Here is an 18,965-nt window from a genome sequence, read left to right as displayed (position 1 = left end):
TGAGTTGACCGACCCGGTTAGGAAGAACTTCGTGGTGATGCCGACCAACCGGGACTTACCAGCTGCCATGTCTTCAGGAATATCAAAGGAGTAGGTGGCCCGGGAGAATTTGGGCGAGTGGTCGTTGACGTCCTTGACCGTGATGTTCAGCCTCATGTCAGACGACTGCTTCCCGTCGTCCGCGCGCACAAGCAAGGAGTACTTGGAGCGCCGCTCCCTGTCCAGCTTCTTGGTGGCGATCAGATCTCCGGATTCAGGATCGATCCGAAAGCTGTCGTCTGCCCCGCTGATGATGGTGTAGGTCACCAGAGCATTCGGACCCTGAGAAGAAAAGACAAACACCTCATGTTTCCCTCTCAGTTCCAAAGGAAAAGGCTGCGGGATGGCGAGATCCGAGCGTTCCCAGGACACGTTCCCATGTTTAAAAGCATCAAAGCCACCCAGGACATCAGCAAATCAGATTGGTTAGCGCAGGTCTGGAGATCAAAGGCCCCTGAAGGACGCCGTCCGTGTTCACCTCTTCACGCCAGAAAAAGGAGGAGTTCAGAAGTTCAGAGGGATCACGCGAGGGTTCAGGAAATCTGTCTCCTTTTGATCTGAATCTGTTGAGTGATTCAATTTACAGCGACTCTTCACACACAGGCCACCTTTGACTGGTTCCTGTGCTTTGGTTTAATTAATGTGAAGTCATAAATCCGTCTTCATGGACGGCATGTGGCCGGAACGCCGCCCCGCAGCTCCGCTTCCCAACAGCTACGTACACTATCAGGGGCCAAGATGGCGGCAGGCGCGATCTGAGACTTCCCCTTGAGATAGGAAGCAACAGCCCGGCGTCATTCCCGTTCTCTTTCACAGCCATGTGGTTGTTTTTCCCTCAGGCGTGTCTCGCACCTGAGTCCCCCTCTTCTCGGCTGAGTATTCCCAGTATTCCCAATTCTGGAAACCCCAGGCAGGTTGTGATTGACGCACTAAAGGGTTTTATCACTTTTCCTGGTCCAGGAGCCGCCGAGTCTGCCTGCCCGATAAAGAAAATACCTTTCACACGCTTTAACTGCACATCCATTCACGGCCTCGCTCCGACAGAAAGAATGCTGCCCGACGGACAAAAGGGAACACGGGAGCTGAATAAGGATGCTCTCCCAGAACTGCCGGTGCTTTGGCGCTTCTCTAGAAACGCGGCTAATGGAGCCTCTGTTACCTCGGCTGAGAACAAGAGCCGTGACACATGCGCAGGTCAGAAAGGGAGAAAGAAAAAGCGATACGGCCGCTGAAAGAGCCCGAGGACGGGGACAAAGAGAGCGGCCGACTGTCTCTCCTCCCGTCTTCTGCCCAAAAGGATCAAAACGCTGCTGCCATCGAGCGAGGTGAAGCTCTGGTTACGGCTCCCCGGGAGCTCGGCTAAAAGACACTTTCTGTGATGTCCGCCGTGCTGCTTTTTGATCTTGGGGGGGGCTCGTACGGAGCGGCCGCATTGATCCTTCAGACAATGGAACGCTGGATGTCACGTGACCTCCGTGGAAGCCCGCGGCGCTCAGTATTTTCTGTTACGCAGCTCCTGAGCAGCAGCGCTGCTAATTTACTGCCTCGGTTAATATGATCGATGCTGATGTAGAATACTCTGGTGGACCTGACGTGCGCGACGTGCACGTTGAACTTTGCTATATCCTCTATCCGGCTTTTCCCTTCTGCAGTGGAACGTTTTACCCTCTTTGCTGCGATGCAGAGCGATAAATGTTAGCACAGTCGCGCATATTTCTGCTAGTCCTCTAATATTAAAAGTCGTCCCTCCCACTGAGCTTTTTTTAAAATCAACCAAGCCGTTTTTTTAAATAACCTACTCATAGCGGAGCCTGGGTTCCTTAGAGCGGCACCATTTTTTTTTTTATTTTACACTCTTTTCAATGGTGGGAAGATCAGAATAAACACGGGCGCCGCTAACGTTTGCCAAAAGCTTCAGGCAGAGTCAATATCTGGAGTCCGAGTTCATGACTCGCTCTTATCTGTTTCCCGTATGAAGGATAAAACCTCCGCCGTCCCGACCCAGACTCTCATTGCATTAGCAGAGGCCAGGGCCCAATAAAGCAGCCGGCGGAGGGAGGCTGCGCTCATCGAAGGACCCCGCTGTCATTAATCAGCCGTGCACGTCTGGCAATCCCATCAGCCACCTGGGCTGCGGTCCGGAACCCAACACCCACGGTTTGCCAATTAATTTTCTGATAGGGTTCAAAGGCAGAGCAGGGAGGCGGCAGGGGCCGAGCAGGAGGGCCCGTCTAGGCCCGGATCCAACACACACATTCAGAAACACCTTAACTGTCATTAAAGAGCACTGATTCCTCCGTCTCTTCTCCGGCCCGGCTGAGCCAACACAAGTAACAGAGCTCCTCTGGACCCAAACACGCGCTCAAACACTCACCCGCCCTCTTGACCTGCACTCGAGGGCCGGACCACTTTACAGCCCTCCAAAGACGCCCCGGGTTTGTTGTGCGGGCCAATTAAACGGTGGCGTTCCGGCGTGCCAGACTGCAGCAGGAGGAAACTCATTGAGCAGATGAGTGATTTTTGGAAGCACGCTGCACGTGGACGGTGGGAGGAGCCGACGGCGGCGGCGGAGTGGCCGGCTTCCTGTACGCTACGGCGCCAAATGAGCGGGCCAGTCACAACACTCCTGGATAGACGAGCGGGCCGGAGCACGTTAGAACCCCCCCGTAGCCCATTCAGCTTCAATCTGGGTGGTTTTAGAGTCAACGCCACCAACAAATGTGACAAAAAGTTCCTTTTGCCATTTCAAAAATTCTGAGCGGGAAGTTTTGTCCCGAAACGCTGATGGAATTTCGGGGTGGAAATAAAAACGGATGCTCCGAAGCGGAGTTTTAATGCCCGGACGCTTGAATCCCACACGTGGAGCTGTTAAACCGGACTGATTTTGATGTCTGAATTCAGCTGGCCAACAGCTTGTTCTCCTGGCTGGTCTCTGCTGGCTCCCACATGTGGTTTTCCCAACGCAGGCGCCAAATATGCCCGGCGTGCTCGATGTCAGCACGACTTAGGGTTCCCGTCGGAGGATGTGGGCAAAGACTTGGCTGGCACCATATCTGGCAGGAAGAAGCTGGAGTCAGGAACAGGCTTCTCTTTAGCCACATTAGCGCTGATGCTCCTGAACGTGTACGGCCTTTGACGCTAATGTGCGCGGACGCCGTTTCTTCTCTTTGTCTTCAGTAAAATGCAGCTTCTTAACAAGATTTTTTTTTATATTGACCATTTGGGAGTTTCGTGTCCATAAATTCTGAGGAAAAGGACAAAAGTTTGATCTCGCAGCCACGGCTGAGGCCGGCAGACAAAAGGGATGAGTTCAATTCCATATGCTGAACTTCTGAGGATCAAAGACATGAAAGGTTTGGCGCTGGAAATAGAACGTAATCAAACGGTATCTTTAAAGATGGGTTGAAGATTTACAGTCAAAGTAATAATCTCATACCAGAAATGAGCCAGGAGGGAGAATCCTCTCACGCCCACCGCTGAAAGAGCGCCGCGCTAACAGCCGAGCGATAAAGAGCCTCACGTGTTAGCGTTAAATCTGCTCTCTTTCAACCTTTTTCATTCCCATATCAATGGAAGGGTCTATTTATCCACACTAGCAGCTTTAAGCTGTGCGGTTGCTAAGATGGAGACAGGTAACAAAGACTAGAGGATTACTGGGAGGGGCGAGGCCTTTATCAGCCACTGCAGCCAACCACCAGAGGGCGACGGAGAGCCGCAGATGTTCTCATCGTGCCAATTCTGCACTTTTAATTGAATTTATTGGTCCCCGACTCGTTGAGGAACGTTTACAGGTGCTAAGAATCGTCCAGCCGTGATCTGAACCGACGTTAGAGGCACATTTCTGAAACGCACTTGAATTTTATCAACAATTTTACAGTTTATTTGGATTAGAATTCAATTACCTTGATATATTTGCTACTACTAAATTGCCACAACCTCCACAGAGTTGTTTTTCTGTCTTAATATCCCAATTTTTTGGCATCGGAAAGGTCCAAAATAAACACTTAATACCGTATCGACTGCACTCCGTCGCAACAGGGACATCTGCTCTGGCCTAAAACAATGATTTTCAATTTACTGGGGGGAACATTTAGAGCATTTTTAATGCTAATCGTTCCCGGGACGTCTATTTGGAAAGTGGTGGAGAGGAAAACTGGCGCAGGGAAGCGCAGAAACACTGTCAGACAGAAGAGAAAGGCGGGGAGCAATTACCTCGTCTGCGTCTGTGGCTGTTAACTGCATTATCTTGAAGCCGTCCCCGACGTTCTCCTCGATGGTCACGTCAAGAATGTCGTTGGGGAAAACGGGCGGGTTGTCGTTGACGTCCTGCAGCGTGATCTCCACCTGTGGGGGGAGAGGGAACAACAGTCGGTGTCCAAAAAGCCTGAGATGATGAAGAGCAGGTGAAACTTCTGGGCGAATTACGACTTTATCCAAAGTCAACTCATTTTGACCGAATATTCTCTCGTCCAGCCAAAACATCTGGGTCTTTCCACATCTGTCAGAGACACAGCATGTAAGTACAACGTGAAAGCTGTGGGAACAAGAGCGCTTAAAACGTGGCGTCTGGACACCAGGGGTGGAGAACATCCGGGATCCAGGCCTGCGGGAGCGCTGGATTAGACCCCCGAGGCAACTCGTACAAATGTTAAAAAGGCAGCGAAGGAACAGGGAAATCTGTCTTGACAGGTGGAGAAAATGTTCTGTCTCTTCCAGCTAACGTTTGGGGTTAATTGTAGCACTCAAACGTGGCGGCAGGAAAGCATCAAAGACGGCCGCGGACGGCGGGAACAAGATCCTCCACGTCAAGTGTCGGCATTATTGCTAAGAAGCTGCAACTAAAGGAGAAAGCAGACGCGACGACTTCGCCAAGCGCGGCATATTTGGGGTTTTCACATCTTGCAGGTTATTTTGAAACAGGCTAAACTGATGATTTGTTGACACACAAGCTTGGACGGAGTTCGAAATGACCCCGACGGCACAAACATTCCTCAACCCTGAGCTAGCCGGCGCGTTGCTTCCAACACTTTTCCATCCACTGCAGCTCTCCGAGAAGGATTTTCCTCGACTCACAATCTTCTATTAGCTTCCAGCAGCTAATCAGCAGTTATGGAGGACAAGGATGCAAAATTAGCAATGCTATCACAACCGCATCCGTCTTCACAGTTGTTCAGCCTTTAAGTCGTTCGACAGGGAAATCGTCAAACAGTTGTTTGTTGTGATATTAGCAGCGAGGAGCCGAGCTGATGGTCTGAGACCCCCCCACCCCCCGTGGGGCTGCCATAAACATATCTGCAGATCAACATTGCGGCTCCATGGTAGACCTCACATACCTCGGTGTCACTGGAGCTCATGGAAAGTATATGATACACAAATTGGCTGGAGACACTTTTCCGTAGAGATTTACAGTGAGTGTAACGGGAGCGCAAACTAACTGGAGCCCGGGGATTTTCGCTTTAATGTCCTCCGAAGCCAAAGTAAACATTCCTGCGGGCCACAGACCCCCCCCCCCCCCCCCCCCCCCCAGCCCCCCCGGCGTGCTGAGATCTCGACCCAGGCGAGAGACTTTGATGATCCAAATTTAGCGGCGTGGCAACAGAAAGAGCTGTGATTACTCATCCGACATAAATCACAGCGACATTTTCTTATTTAGAGGAGATACGGCCCCCACGAGGGACTCCGAAGGTTCTTCCACCTCATTTGCAGAGCTCACCACCACCACCAGCCGAACCTACAATTACCCCGCCGGGCCGAAAGTATGCGGACGGCTCGCTTTTGTCGCGTTGTTTGGAACGCCGCCCTCACTTTCAGGCTAATTGGTGTAAATCCATACAGCATTTTACATACACGCGTCCAACTTTGTGGCGGCGCCGCTTCCTGTTTGAACGTGTAAACACTCAACCCTGAACCCTGAGGCACCCTCCTGAGGAGAACCCTGCGAGGCGGAGCCGGAGTTACATAAGCTGGAGTTGGGGAGAAAGTGGAAACCTTGGAGACGGCGGGAGTGAGACATTTATGGTCTCAGATGTTCTTGTGCGGCGATATTACGTTTCCACTCGTATCCACTAACCCAAATATGCATTTCAAAGCCAGTAAACACTTATTTTGTTGCGCGTTCCCTTTTTTTCTGCCTCCATAAATATGGAAAAGCCGTGTTTAAATTCTCCAGCGATGGAATCGCCATTAATCTGGAGGGTGATTATGGTAATTTTGGGTCCGGGAGGGACGTTTCCCCACCTTCTCCTCCACAAACACGCACAGAAGTCTGAAAACAAACGACGGCTGCAGCAGTTTTTGTCCCCGAGTCGCCGTTTTCACAGCAGACAATGGAGCTCAAGGCCGTGTGGCCACCTGGGAGGGGGGTCGGCGTCGCCACCTATTCATGCCCGACAGGAAAACCGTCTTCGTGTGCGTCCTGAATATCCGTGTGGCGGCTAACAGAAGCAGGAAACGCTCCGTAAGAGTCCGAAGAGTCCGTTTCTCTTGTCACCAGCAGGGTCGGCCTTCATCGGCAGGTCAGCTCAAGGTCGTCCGTCCATCTGATCTGCTGGACGAGGACGTGGTTCTGGCAGGAATGAGCCCAGCAAAGTCGCTCGGATCCGCAGAGACTCCCAGCCCCCCCCCCGACCCCCACCCCCCCAGCTGAGGGACGGGGCAAAGTCAACACTGAATATTTATCTAGCGTCGCCTTGATGTGTAAATAATGCACGGCCCACTTCTGAGGAGTGAGCTAATTAGGGGGAAAATTGGGGTTTTGAGAGCTAATTATTATGCATCATTGAACCAGGCTCCTGTGGGGGGGGGGGGGGGGGGGGGGGCAGGTTAAACACATTAGTTTACCAGGTAAAAGCTCGAGTTTCAGCCTCCACTCTGTCAGATTGCAGGTGGAGCTCCAGCTGTTTATTATTTATGTGCTTCTCTGAATGATTCATGGCGTTCCCGAGCGCCGCCCATCACCAGCACGCCTGTGGTGGACGGTATCCGACTGCGAGCACCGGAATGGATTCGTCTGAAATTCCCACAGCTCCTTCGCTACACCGTGAAAAGTCCGGAGGGGCGATTCAGACCTTTCGGATCAGGTGGTGTAATCTAAGACGCTTTTATCATAAAACACAAACTCAGCATTCCCGCCACAGACGAGCAGGTGGTTTGGAAATTTAGGTGCGACGCTCCGGCGAGATAAACGTTCAGGAACGTGTGGCAATTAAATTTGCTCTGGGAACGCTGACAAAAATCCCGCTAACCTCCACCTCGTTCACAGCTCCGCCGCTCTGCATTTAGCCGTCTTTAAAAAGACTCAGCTGCCGAGAAGACAGCAGGAAGCTCGCGTCACGCCATTCCCAACCCGGAGAGACAAGCAGCGCCTGGTTACGAATAAACGTCCGTCAGACGGAGCGAGTCGTGACGGTTTTCCAACATCAGGAAAGTTGACGTACCGGCCCTCCTCCGCTCCGATATCCGGTTTGTTCACCGGGAAGATTCCCGTCATTTGAAGAAGGGAATGATGCAACATTTGGCCGGGGAGCCGAACTCATCCCATCGAGGAGAAATGATGGGATATCTGATTGGATGCCGTCGACGAGTCGGGGTCAGGGGTCACGGGAAGCGCCCTCTTCCAGCTCTCATTAGACGCGGCCCTGGAGGCCCAACGACGCCATCGTGAGACGACCCAAATGTAGCACCTCATCAGGGACCCGGGCCAGAACCGTGTTTAAGAACCTGGGTTCAAGAGAACCTGCCCTGACATGAGAGTCAACAAAAAAAAAAAGAGATTCCACTGGCGTGATGAATGAATGAGTCAAAGGACGGTGCCGTGCGCGGCCACGCTAGGCTAATGTCTCCAGCAGGCCCGGTAATGTGAGGACAGCGCCAAAGTCCGGGCAGCTCGGCCCGCTTAATGGAGCATTTCAGGAGAAACCACAAAGGTTTCTCATCACAGAACCTGAGAAGTGACATCCTTTCCAGGCCCTGACATCGAGAACCTCAACCAGAACCGCAGTACCTGCAGGTCAGCCGGGGCGTGCGCGTGACCAGACGTTAGCCTCCCGTGGGCATCGGACCGAACCGGCTGGAATCCGACTTTCCCACAAAGCCCGTTGGAGAGACGCTGCTCCGAGCGGAGGAGTCCGTCATCCTACCAAATTTAAGAATGGATTACGGACCGTCTGAGAAAGCCCAGGCCCATGTCTGGGTTCCTTGATCTGAAAACCGTATGCCCCGATCCGGGCCCGGCTGATGGATGCCTGGCTCCGCGGGAGGAGCTGCTGGAGCGGCACCATCACAGGCGATTCAACACATTTCATTTCCTGAGAACTGCAGGGAAAGGAGCGTCCTCGCCGTCTCCTCTGACCCAACGGGGTCCAGAACCTCCTACCGGACCAGAATCTCTATCAGTATCAACGGGAACACCTGCGTCGGCCTTATTTCCTGTCAAAAAGGCCCCACTTAAGCGCTCTTGGTTTCAGATTTCTGGGAATTTCAGACGTGGAAAGGTCAAGGACACGGGCGGGAGAGGCCACAGGAGGAAGCGCGGTTGAGCGATGAGGCCCGGGTCGGGGGGCAGAACCGCGTGTTGTTTTTAAAGCCTGTAGGATGGCGATTGGCTCGATCTGTCAAACAAAAGCCGGCAGAGTCGTTTCTCTTCCCACCGCAGGCATCGGGCCTCGGAGAAGCGCAAGTGGGCTCCGGAGACGGGAGCTGGGACATGGGGAAGTCGTGACACCCCCCCCCCCCCCCAGAAATGAAGTGAGAGAGGGCGAGAGACACAACGCATCAACAGGCTCGGCCTAATGTAACCCGAGTGGTTCTGAAGAAGAGACTCGGGTTAAGTGGGTCCCCGGTGCCCCTCAACACGTGCTGAGAGAACGTCCGATGGCGCCGAGATCCTTCAAAAATTCCAGAATTTTACTATTTTTATTTTATACTATTTTAAGTTTTAGACCTCATCGAGATCAGAGCGAACGGAGGCGCGGCGACAGCGAGCTCACCTCGAACGCCACGACTCGAAGGCGTCGGCGTAAACATTAGCATAACCCATTAAATCCCGCCAGGTTGCGTCTCCCTGCTTTTAAAGGTTAGCGTTAGCTTCAAAACAAGCTTTTTCTCCACGTCGTGGGATGAAAGGTAGAAACAAAAACAACATAATGAGCCTATTTGTGAAAAGTGCGCTTTGAAGACGGAGGAAAAGAAAAAGATTTGTTATCAGCGGCGTGTTAAATAGCGCAGGCAGACCGGAGCCGTATCTGCCGGCTATCGTCCGCGCCGCTGCCACGCTGACTCCGTGTCGTTATCCCGACGCCGCTCCTCAATTACCGCCATTATGTTGTTCGGATTATAAACACCGGGAGAAAAACTAGAGGTAAAAAATAATCGCCGAGTTTGCTAAGTCAACACCAACAAGCTCGCAAAGTTTTCCCATTTCAGGAAAGAAAGATGCTACCAGATTAGCGCGGAAAAAGCAGCAGCTTAAAAACATTTTCAAACATTAAATTTCACGTAGCGAAACGTCTCTTTAATTCTTGCAGGTCAGATTTTAACTCCTTTTCAGGAGGCCCAGCAGCCACGTTTTATCCCAAAGTCAAGGACTTTTCAAGGACTTTTCAAGGACTATCAAGGCGGTTCTTCGCAGCTGTCGTCACTCTGTGGTAAATGTGTGAGATTTCCAGGAGCCGAGGGGCCCGAAATAGAAGAATTCCACTGATCGGACCGACTTATTGACCCCATCCCCCGACAACTGTGAGCCCAGTTCTCCATCGAGGAATTTAAATGAAACAATAAGCCGACATTTGGAATAAATGTGGCTCGTGTTTCAGAGGAAACCTGGTTCCCGCACGCTTCCTTTTTTCAAGGTGGTTTTTAAGGTTTTAGGTGATTTTTGCAAAAAGACGGAGTGAATTTAATAAACCGATATTTCCCTTAAATCTTTTCATCTGCTCGGCTTTTCCAGGACTTTTCTGGTGTCTTCTGGAGTGAAAATATTCTTTCAAGCACAGAGGAGCCCATATCGCACACTTTCAGATGTCACCAAAGAACTAAAATTAAAAAAAAACAAACAGATTGTTTGTCTCGTTTAACCACATAAACGTTTGTTTTCTATTTTCTACACTGTTGTAGAGACGCTGAAGCGTCCGAACACAGAAATAACGCTTTAAAACACACGTTAGTGGAGGAGGAGAGCTAAAGAGTGTGTGTGTGTGTGTGTGGGGAGGGGGGGTCATCGTGGAGCAGTCGACCTCCTGACCTCTGCTCCCGTCCGACTACTGCTGATCAGGCTAAAACAACACGAGAGCTTCGGCGACGTTGCTCGTTTCTGTCGTCTGAGCGGAAGCACGAAAACGAGCCGGCGTTCAGCTGGAGCTAATTAAGAACCGTTTAATAACCGCAGAGCCCAGAACGCTCCAGCAGGTCAGGCTACCTTTGCTAGCTACCATGCTAGCCTGCATCATAGCCTGGCTAAGCTAAACCCTCGGCTAACGTCAGCGCTGATCTGGTTCTGTGCTCCAAACCAAAGCACAGAACAATCGAAGGCTCATATTTTGCTCAGCTCGCTACATTCTGCAGCCCCTAAACCGCGCCGCGGCGGCGGCGGCGGCGTTCCCACGCCGGCTCACCAGCTAACAAAAGCACTTCAGCAAAAAAAAAACGCCCCGAGAGCGGCCACAGCAATGGTGCCGCTCCGCTTCAGACGCGATGGACAGAATTTCTGCTAATTGTTGCCACATTCGGGAGCCGTAAACAGAAAGTTCTGCTGTTCTTCTCCGAGCACGTCGTATATCTATCGCGGTCGATTTAGCCTCAGCGGCTACGTGCGCGGAAAGAGAGGGAGAGAAAGTTGATGAATTTAACATGAGGTGGAGTTGAAAAAAAAAAAAAAAAAAAAAAAGAGAAGCAGTTGGACAGTTTTTCCCTGCTGAGGCCGTTCAGAGAACCAGACCTCTGTTTCCTCTTTCTCACGCACAAATGGGCGAAAATGTCAAGCGCGCGCCAATCACACAGGCGGCTACGCTCATTCAAACGTGTGCGGTGGCAGACGCGCCCCTCCCCCCACGCCGCATACCTCCGCGCACACTTCCACCCACCGAGGACGCCTTACAAGGCTCCGCGTTTAACTCCCTTATTATCATGAAGATGGGCCTTTTCGGGGGTAACATCCATCTTAATTAGCGCGCCGTTTGTAAGCTAGCATGGGAAGAAAACCCGCGGCCAAAGAGGAATTACAGGCTCCGAGACATCATTAGCGGATCTGGAAAAAAAAACCCAAAAGGCTTCAATGGGCTTCTGCACATTTCATTATCTCAGCGCTTCATCCTCTCAGTCTACAGATCAACACGCGCAGCGAACGCCTCACGTTCCGCTCCTTCACAGCGCCGCATCATTCCAGGCGCCCAGGGGGATTTACGGGCCGGCCGGGACATCAATGCTCGGCCGTCTGTGCTCGGCTAGCGGCTATTCCGTGGCTACCGAGATGGCTGCGTATAATTTCGGCCTTCAGATGTCAGGCACGAACAAACAAATGTCGGATCCAATAGGATCTGCTTTTCGTCAACGTTGCCGTAACGAAGGACTCGCAGCAGGAAGAGCCGAGAGATCTTTGTTGTGGCGGTTCTACGGAGCCCGTTTGGACTTTCCTTCTCCCTTCAGTTGTTGCACCAACGCTCCCCATTAGCGATGGTAGCTTTAGAAGCTAACACCTGCAGCAACCCTCCCCGATTGGCTGGTCCAGTTGCCAGCTACAGGGTCCGATTAGCTCTTGTTCCGAGTTTATGGTACCAATAAAAGTCCAAAATCTCCCGCAGTGTGCAAAAATGGGTGTTTTCCCACCTCGTGCGGCCATTCCGGACCAGCGTTTGAAGTGGTTCCCTTCACCCCGGCCTCTGAACCTTGGGGAACACAAAGCCTTCTGGGTAATTCCGCTTCACAGCCATCTTCTTTTTAAACCTCGTGTCACGACACGCTTGAACGCAGCTGAATAGCGGCCAGACAATTCCCAATTCGCCATTCAGGAAACCAACAGAGACGATTAATTGTCAACTCATAAAAGCCCCCCGGACACCCCCGGAGAGAGGAAACTGCCCCCCCGCCCCCTCCTCTGCTAGCATCTATAACACCTTCAGGTTTTCTCCAGGGTTTCGGGGGTCGGAGCGCCGGGTCGTAAGGTGGCGATTAATTCCTGGGAGCTGTTGCATTGTGGGAGCTCGTGGTTACTTTGGGGTCAGAACCCCGGTTCAACACAAGGCTGCCATTTGTTAGCTGAGCTCCGACAGGCAGACCAGGAAAAACGTTTGGGAACGTCGTTTCTCCTCGCTGCACTTATATCGTCGATATTTAAACCCATTGGATTTTAGATGCGGACGTTTACTTTTAAAATTCCAGCCTAAAAATTTGGGGGGGAAAAAAGTGCCCGTAAGACGGCGGACTTTTACTCTGAAAGGCTCCGAGGCTCCGCGGCCTGAACGCAGGAGTCAGCAGATTTCCAAACAAAAGAGCTTGAAAAACACCAAATTCCATCAATCTTGGCATTCGCTGGGCCGGGAAATTGTTTATAACAACGCAGGGTTGAAATCGGCGTAAACACGCGAGGAGAGCCGCGACGGCCGACGCTTCGTTTCAACATTTACTCAGCGTTCCAAACAGAGCGTTTGGGGGAAAAGCTGCGTGCTGTTTAAACCGGAACGGTTGGGAATGACACCAAAGTCTTGTTGGAAAATAAACACGCGCACAAACAAGAGCGAGCGAGCGCACGAACATCGGATCCTCGCCGGGATCCGATGACGCCGAAACTTTCGCCGGTGAGACGTCCAGCTACGGTGGCTGCGGGGGGACAGAAGCGACCGGCGTTCCGCTCCGTCCCGCAAAAAGCTCGGATTTACGGATGGTTGATGGCGGGAAGTGGAAAACAAAAGCCTTCAAAGCGCTGGAGGACGTCTGTGGGGCCGAGAGCTGAGGGGATCTACTGGGGTTAGAGGACTTAGGGTGTCACACATGATCTGGTCCCTGACAGGACCCGTCAGCACCTCCACCTCCACCCATCCATCCCCCCAGGGAAGAGGACGAGTGAGGCCCCGAAGGCCACGGAGCCTCTCGGATCTCGGATCCCTTCTTTTTCTCCCCATCAGCTGCAGCTTTTTCGCCACCGTAATTCAAAGTGCGACTGACGTGCGGCGCAGATATTAGCGCTTCACTCAGCGCAGCGCCAGGATATAAATTATGCTAGCGACAGATGTGCGTTCCCGGGATTATTCAGTGAATTAAACGCTCCTCGCTGCCGGTTTCACTTCGTTTTCCGCTATCAGGCAGCGGAGAAACCCGAGACCGACAGAAAAACCGACACCGACGCTCAGCCAGAAGTGAAGGAGAACAAAAACCAGCCGTAAATGTTTGAGGCCTCCAAAGAAACAGCCAACAAGATGTTTATTCCATTGGAGTTGAGTCAACATGGCTGCATGAAGGCTGGTCCTGGATCGGATGCAGTTATTGGAGTTTTATCGGGGAGAAACGTCCACTTTCGGCGCTAACGTGTTGATGTTTGTTGTAACTAAAGCCCGGCCTATTAGCTTGCTTGCTAACATTGGCAGCTTACCAGTAATCAGACGAATCAGATAAGAAAATGCGCTTGTTCTGCAGATCTGGCAGAAATAATTAGAGGGTTTCAGTTACAAACTGTCCAGATTGTAATTTCACTTGGGAATGACAGCAAATCAGCCCTTTTAGCCGCTAGCGTAGCAACACTGGCCGTTCGGTTGAAAAAATCCCTCTTTCTCACTGTGATCAATCTGGATTATTCATTATTCCTTCGATTGGTCCGTCAAGGCAAGAGGCCGAAGTCCCCTTTCGACATTAGCGTAGCACATCGTTTTAGCTGCCTGGCGAGAGCTAAATTGTGGAAAACTCTCTGCGGAGAAGCGATAACGAAGAAGCGATCTGCTGCTATCGGCGCTGTCCTCCTTTAATAAACACTGTCGCTCACATCCTTCACCCTTATCCGCCTCCCCAAAGTGATGTCGGCTTCACCCAAAAGCAACACTTTTAGTTCAGATTCTTCCAGTTCTTTAGCTAACCTGCCGCCGCCGCCTCCTCGTATCTCTTCATAAAAGGAATGACGTAACCACATCTGCTGACAGCTCAGTTCATCACAGATCGTTTCAGTGTCGTTCGTCAGTGGTTTCACACATAAGAGCTGCCCGCTACCGCTAGCTACAGGGAGGAGGTTCCGTCCTATTTAGCGAGGTGTTGTTTCATATTTAGTTTGTTCTGTTCGCAGCTGTGTCCCTCTGGATGAAAACTTTGACCCTTAGCTCTTCCAAAATGTAACAAGAGTCCTAGAATCCCCTCCCAATGCCATAGCTAGCACTTTCACATGCTAAAGCAGCTAAAAGGACGTTAGCACCCCACTCTTGTTGCCTTCCCTGGACTTCAGACTAATTTTGCTAATCCAATTAAAAACATCTCCCTGTCTTCACATGTAAAACTTTCAGACGGAGGAAAGTTCCGAGGAATGTGTTGCGGTGGAGACTTTAGCCTCTTTAGCTACCGGCTAGGCACGAATCCCCAACATCCTGGGATTTACTCTGCATTGAAAAACTGAAGGGGTCAATAAATAAAAGTGTGAGGGCCAGCTGGTCGGGGTGGACGGTGGAAGCTCTCGGTAATGGAAACACTAAACTTTGAGCTCTTTCAGCTCCACACAGAATCCAGTTATCCCAACATTCAGACTCACTGGGCTGCGTGATGTTTGATTAAACCCCACACTGTTAATCCCAGGAAACAAATCAACTAATCCAGATTAAGGAAGGCCAGACGGGGGACGGAATGGTCGACGACTCTCCTGCCTGCTGAGCACCTTTTGAAAGACGGAGCTCATTACTGCAAACCCGAACACGGGGGGACCGTGAGGAACCCTGAGACTTGGATCCGTGCGGAACCCTGAGACTCGGATCCGTGCGGAACCCTGAGGCTTGGATCCGAACAGGTGGAGATTATTACGAAACAGGAGAAAGCTTCAACACTTCCTCCTGAACGTTCCGACAGTATCGCGCACGCTTATAGCCGCGGTCGCAGACCAAAATTAGTAGATGGTTCCCCGTTGCTCCGGCAACCGTCCCATTCTCCCGGGACACGGAAAGATTTGCGTTCAGCACATCAATGCACAGCGGGACATTTGGTGGGTTCGCATGACGCCTGAATACCGATAAAGTGTGAGAAAGAATCGGCGGGTCATTGTCACACATGCAAAATCAAAACCCCGTTAGATTGGACCAGAATCTTGTTGATTTGGGGCCATTTAAAACATATTTTTTGCTCTTGTCTGCTGAGTCTCAGGTGGTTCCCTCAAAATCAACTTGAATATATATGAAAAAAATCTATAAACTAGCAAAAGAATCCATCTACAAGCTTTATTTTGCAATGCTCAACTCTAAATCCCAGATTATCAAATTCCAGCGATTTAGTTTTCACGGCCGGCTGATGCTAACTGGGGTTTTGAGTCGTGGATTTTGTGGGAAGTTTGCAGTATTTAGGAAAAATGGTGCTATCCTTGTAATTAATGTGGGGGAAAAGCTTTTCTGTTGATTTATATCAGCACGGCGCACTAAATAAAAAAGCCGCCACATTCATAAAAGGGGCTTTGTCGGTGACTTGGATTCATTTCTTGAACTCTAGCAAATGGCATCAGGACCTTAGCTAGCCGCTCTCCTCCGGTATGCAGTAATACCCTCAGAATGTAAAGAATGCTGCGGTCGTTGCATCTGACTATAATACAGGAGTCAGAATCTTGTGCCTCAACCACAGAAGTGATGTTTTACATTTTATTAAAATTTTAGCTAAAGCCAACGAAGATGCTAACAAAGAACCACACAACCAGGTGCTGCTGTAAGCTAGCTAGGTGCGAAGCATGCTTGCGGACTGCACAGTTTGGATGTTTGTGTCTCGTATGTAACTTTTTTGGGGTGGGGCAGGTGCCGAAAGCTGATCCATAATGAAATATAAAGTGAATAGTAGCTACAACCGTTTGCGAAGTTGTTCATGGAACTGAAGCTGACCTTCCCAGTCCTCCAGCTCTCCTGGGGAGCCATCCTATGCTTTTACCTCTGCAGTGTGATAATTTACAGTTGATGACAGTGGAACGGTGTTCCAGAGGCGGACACGCTCATGGATAATGCATCCCACACTCTACTTCTATTGAGCAACGTCAGGTGGGACTGAGACTAACATCCATACTCAAACTCCTGGGTTTTTTCGGGGGGGGGGGGAAGAGGATGGAAAATGGGATCAAAACTCGACGGAGCAGCTGTGTTTAGGGAAGGAAACTATTAATCAAAAATGTTGAGTGATATATGCAAGCCCCTCTGAGGTAACCCCGGCTGAGCATGTGCCGCCTCATCTGGGACCGGCCTCTCCTGCAACTGTTCTAATAGATCCATCACGGCCCCCACAAGATAGACCCCTGGCACAATTGATGCATCAACAGCTGGAGGGACCATTAGGGACGCTGACAGCCTTCGTCTGCTCCGGCTAAAAGCGGCCAAACGACTCGGACAAACGCAGCGACGCTAATGAATGTGTCCGTCACCACGAGCGGGGAGAGGTTTTCAGGAAAGACAGGAAAGAGTTGCACTTGGGAAGGGGGTGTGCTTAAAGTGAATGATGTTGCTACGGTTACTCAAATATCCCCTCCGTCCAGACTTCAGGTGGACTCGGAGGAAGAGCAAGAGTGTGGGAGTCGTAGTACGTCCACCTTATCCGAATGAATTAAGATAACCCGGGATGCATCAGTCAGCGTGGCCTGGACCTAATCTGGCCCGGCCTGACGTCATCCCCATTATCTCACCTATGCTCGCACACACACTCAAACAAACACAGATCACACAAGCCAACTCTCCTCCCCGAGTCAAACCGAGTGCAGAGAAACTAGCCAAGACGCCAAAAAAAGTTTTTTGGGATATTGCTGGTCACATTAAGGGTAAACAGAGCTATTTCCAATGTCTCTTCTGTTTCTGAATAAATATTCAAACATTCTTTTTTCCTGGTCAGTGTGGGTTAGAAATCACAGGCCTGTAATCAGTTTTCCAGAGCTCTCCGCCTTCGCTCCGGCCAGTCTGTTTATTTCTACCCTGATGACGCTGACACAAAGTTGGTTCCTGCTCCGGTTTGAAACATCAGGACTTCCTTCCTGACGAAGAAAAGTCTAAACAGCTCTGTGTTCTGTAAAGATTAAATAGCCAAAACGTACTTTTACTCCCCGTCTGAGCGTCATCGGTTGGCCGAGGGTGGAGCTGTCAGATTTAAGGGTACCGGCTTGCATTCCACCGGTGGAATTACGCTGCTCAGGACGCCGCCAACGACGGGAATAATGACAGCACTATTGATGCTAATTAAACGTTGTCCGGATCGGATCTGGAAGACAAATAGGACGGAGCACGACGTGGCCACCGTGTTTGCAAACCAACCTTCAACCAGTACGGGGGCTTCAGAACCGGACCGCGGCTGTACGAAGGTGCCGCTGTCAAGGCGGCTTCTAGGAAAAAGAAATCCGGGGGAAGTTTGGAGGCAACAGCTGTCTGAATCATCCATCAGAGGAATGTCCTGGCGGAGGAAATATTCGACAGGTTCATTACTTCACCATGACGTCACTCAAATACGCTCCGGACGGAGCCAGAACCACTTTAACAAATTACCAAAAGGCTCTCGGCCAGGGGGGGAAAAAAACGATTCCTAAAAAATAGAAACAACCAGCTTCTCTTCTTTGGCCTTCTCAACGAGGAAGGGGGGGCGGGGGTCTGGAGGAAAAAACAACTCTGGAGTAACACAATGTGATGGGAACAATAACCCGGCGGGCCGGCCTGGTGTCAAACCACATCAGCCCACATCTGACCGGGGCGACACGAGACCGAGGGAGGTCGTAAAGTCAAGTCAGCAGCAGGAGGGGAAGGAACGGAACACAAGGGTGGGGATTGTTGGGAATCTCGCCGCGCAGCTAGCATAACTTCCTGTTATTTGTTTGGTAGTAAATGCTGACTCGGGGGGGGGGTTGTTGGGGATGGGGGGTGGACACAAGTCGCCGTCTGTCCTCAGCTTGGAGGGCATGTGTTCCTGGGATCATTTCATTGTTTCCAGAGTCTGATCCGTGCATTCAGGAGCAGTTAATGGTGAATTTGGAGCGATCTAATCGCGCCCGCTCCCGCACGCACCTCTGGACGTTACAGGGGCCCGGATTAATCCCAGATGTGAGCGGTGCTGCTGTTCCCAGAGATGCTGGACTCGTCTTTTAATAATAAAAAAAAATGAACTGGCCCCCACCTGCAGCACAGAGCTGGATTCAAACGTGGCGCCGTACAGAGTGAGGAGTCTTTCTTCTTCTGCTGGAGCGACTTTTTATTAGGTTTGAAGCTGATCATTTCGTGTTGCATCCATCACCCCGACAGCACAGCTGGACACCAGAGGACTAATTTCCCTCCTGTCAGGAGCTTTAAAAAACATCCAGCGGGCCGCGGACAGAGAGAAGAGCTACAACTTTTCCCATAATCTTAAAACAAAGATGAGAAAGATGAAAGATATAGAAGGTAAAACTGTAAGAGCGTAAAAAAGTTCGACTCGCTTCAGTTTTACGACCCTGAAATTACTCGGTGGTGTGGAACAAAATGTGATAACATATAAAGAGGAGAAGAATTAAGAAGGTTCTGCTGTGAGAGCCAACCGTGGAGGACTGGGCAGACTCCATGGCGTGAGTTTTATTGTCCCACTACTTAATGGTAAATAACAGGCCTGGGCAATGTGAACGAGCATTCATTCGGCCAGACAGAGTGATTAATCCACGCTGGGCTCTGGGACAGGCCGAGGAAAAAGAGAAGGCTCTTTCTTCTCCTTTCTTGTCCCCGTCTCACAACCCTGCAGGTCCTAATTGGTTAATTTCATAAAGTTCTCGCAGGGCG

At 50.9% G+C, this 18,965-nt stretch overlaps 1 protein-coding gene across 1 annotated transcript in view; it reads right to left on the bottom strand.

The window, feature by feature from the left end:
- The window catches only part of fat4 (FAT atypical cadherin 4), a 70,926-nt gene that overhangs the window by 30,563 nt on the left and 21,398 nt on the right, over nt 1-18,965 (bottom strand). Inside the window, 2 exon segments of the mRNA XM_057043448.1 lie at nt 60-321; nt 4,252-4,383. Coding sequence (XP_056899428.1) covers nt 60-321; nt 4,252-4,383 — 394 coding nt within the window.

Source organism: Takifugu flavidus, chromosome 9 (genome assembly GCF_003711565.1).
Source record: "Takifugu flavidus isolate HTHZ2018 chromosome 9, ASM371156v2, whole genome shotgun sequence".
Taxonomy (NCBI): domain Eukaryota; kingdom Metazoa; phylum Chordata; class Actinopteri; order Tetraodontiformes; family Tetraodontidae; genus Takifugu; species Takifugu flavidus.
The sequence above is the reverse complement of the archived record's forward strand: the minus strand, read 5'-3'. Positions and strand labels throughout refer to the sequence as shown.